The sequence below is a fragment of the Mesitornis unicolor genome, unplaced genomic scaffold (assembly GCF_000695765.1).
Source record: "Mesitornis unicolor isolate BGI_N332 unplaced genomic scaffold, ASM69576v1 scaffold36251, whole genome shotgun sequence".
NCBI classification, from domain to species: Eukaryota; Metazoa; Chordata; class Aves; order Mesitornithiformes; family Mesitornithidae; genus Mesitornis; species Mesitornis unicolor.
This window is the reverse complement of record NW_010162374.1, coordinates 1-653: the sequence shown is the minus strand read 5'-3', so window position 1 is coordinate 653 and position 653 is coordinate 1. Positions and strand designations below refer to the sequence as shown.

At 65.2% G+C, this 653-nt stretch overlaps 1 protein-coding gene across 1 annotated transcript; it reads right to left on the bottom strand.

Annotated features, from left to right (window-relative positions):
- Positions 1-22: 22 nt before the first annotated feature.
- Positions 23-109, bottom strand: PET100 (PET100 homolog (S. cerevisiae); the record flags this gene model as incomplete). The annotated part of the gene is made up of 1 exon (XM_010193602.1): positions 23-109. A coding segment is annotated over one exon (87 nt), but the record flags the coding sequence as incomplete, so codon positions are not given.
- Positions 110-653: the final 544 nt, after the last annotated feature.

Sequence of the window (653 nt, the reverse complement as noted above, 5' to 3'; positions counted from 1 at the left end):
CACCCCATGGCCCCTCCCCCACCTTGCGCTGCACCACGTGGTGCTGGAAGTACCCGGCCTGGTTGGAGACCCAGAAAATCCCCACGGGAAAGGACAAATAGACCAGGATCTGGGGACAGCGGGGACACCCACAGCCCCGTGTCACCCACAGCCCCGTGTCACCTTCACCCCCAGTGTCACCTTGACACCCCCCCAGGGCACCCCCACCACCCCCAGGGGTGACACCAGCGTCACCCGGCTGAGGGCCGGAGGGTGGCACCTGGGCCACGGTGTCCCCAGTGTCACCCACTGACCCCATTTGTGTCACTTCTTCCCCGATGTCACCTCCTGTCCCCGTCAATGTCACCCGGGCCACGGTGTCCCCAGTGGCACGAGTTGTCCCGTGTCACCTGTGCCCTGGTGTCACCCCCTGTCCCATCACTGTCACCTGGGTCAGGGTGTCCCCAGTGCCACCCACTGCCCCCAGTGTCACCTCTGTCCCGGTGTCACCTCCTGTCCCCATCAGTTTCCCCTGGGTCAGGGTGTCCCCAAGTGCCACTCACTGTCTCCAGTGTCACCCACTGCCCCCAAACGTCACCTGTTGTCCCCGGTGTCACCCAATATCCCCACTGCTGTCACCTCCGCCCTGGTGACACCCCCTGTCTCCACCCCTC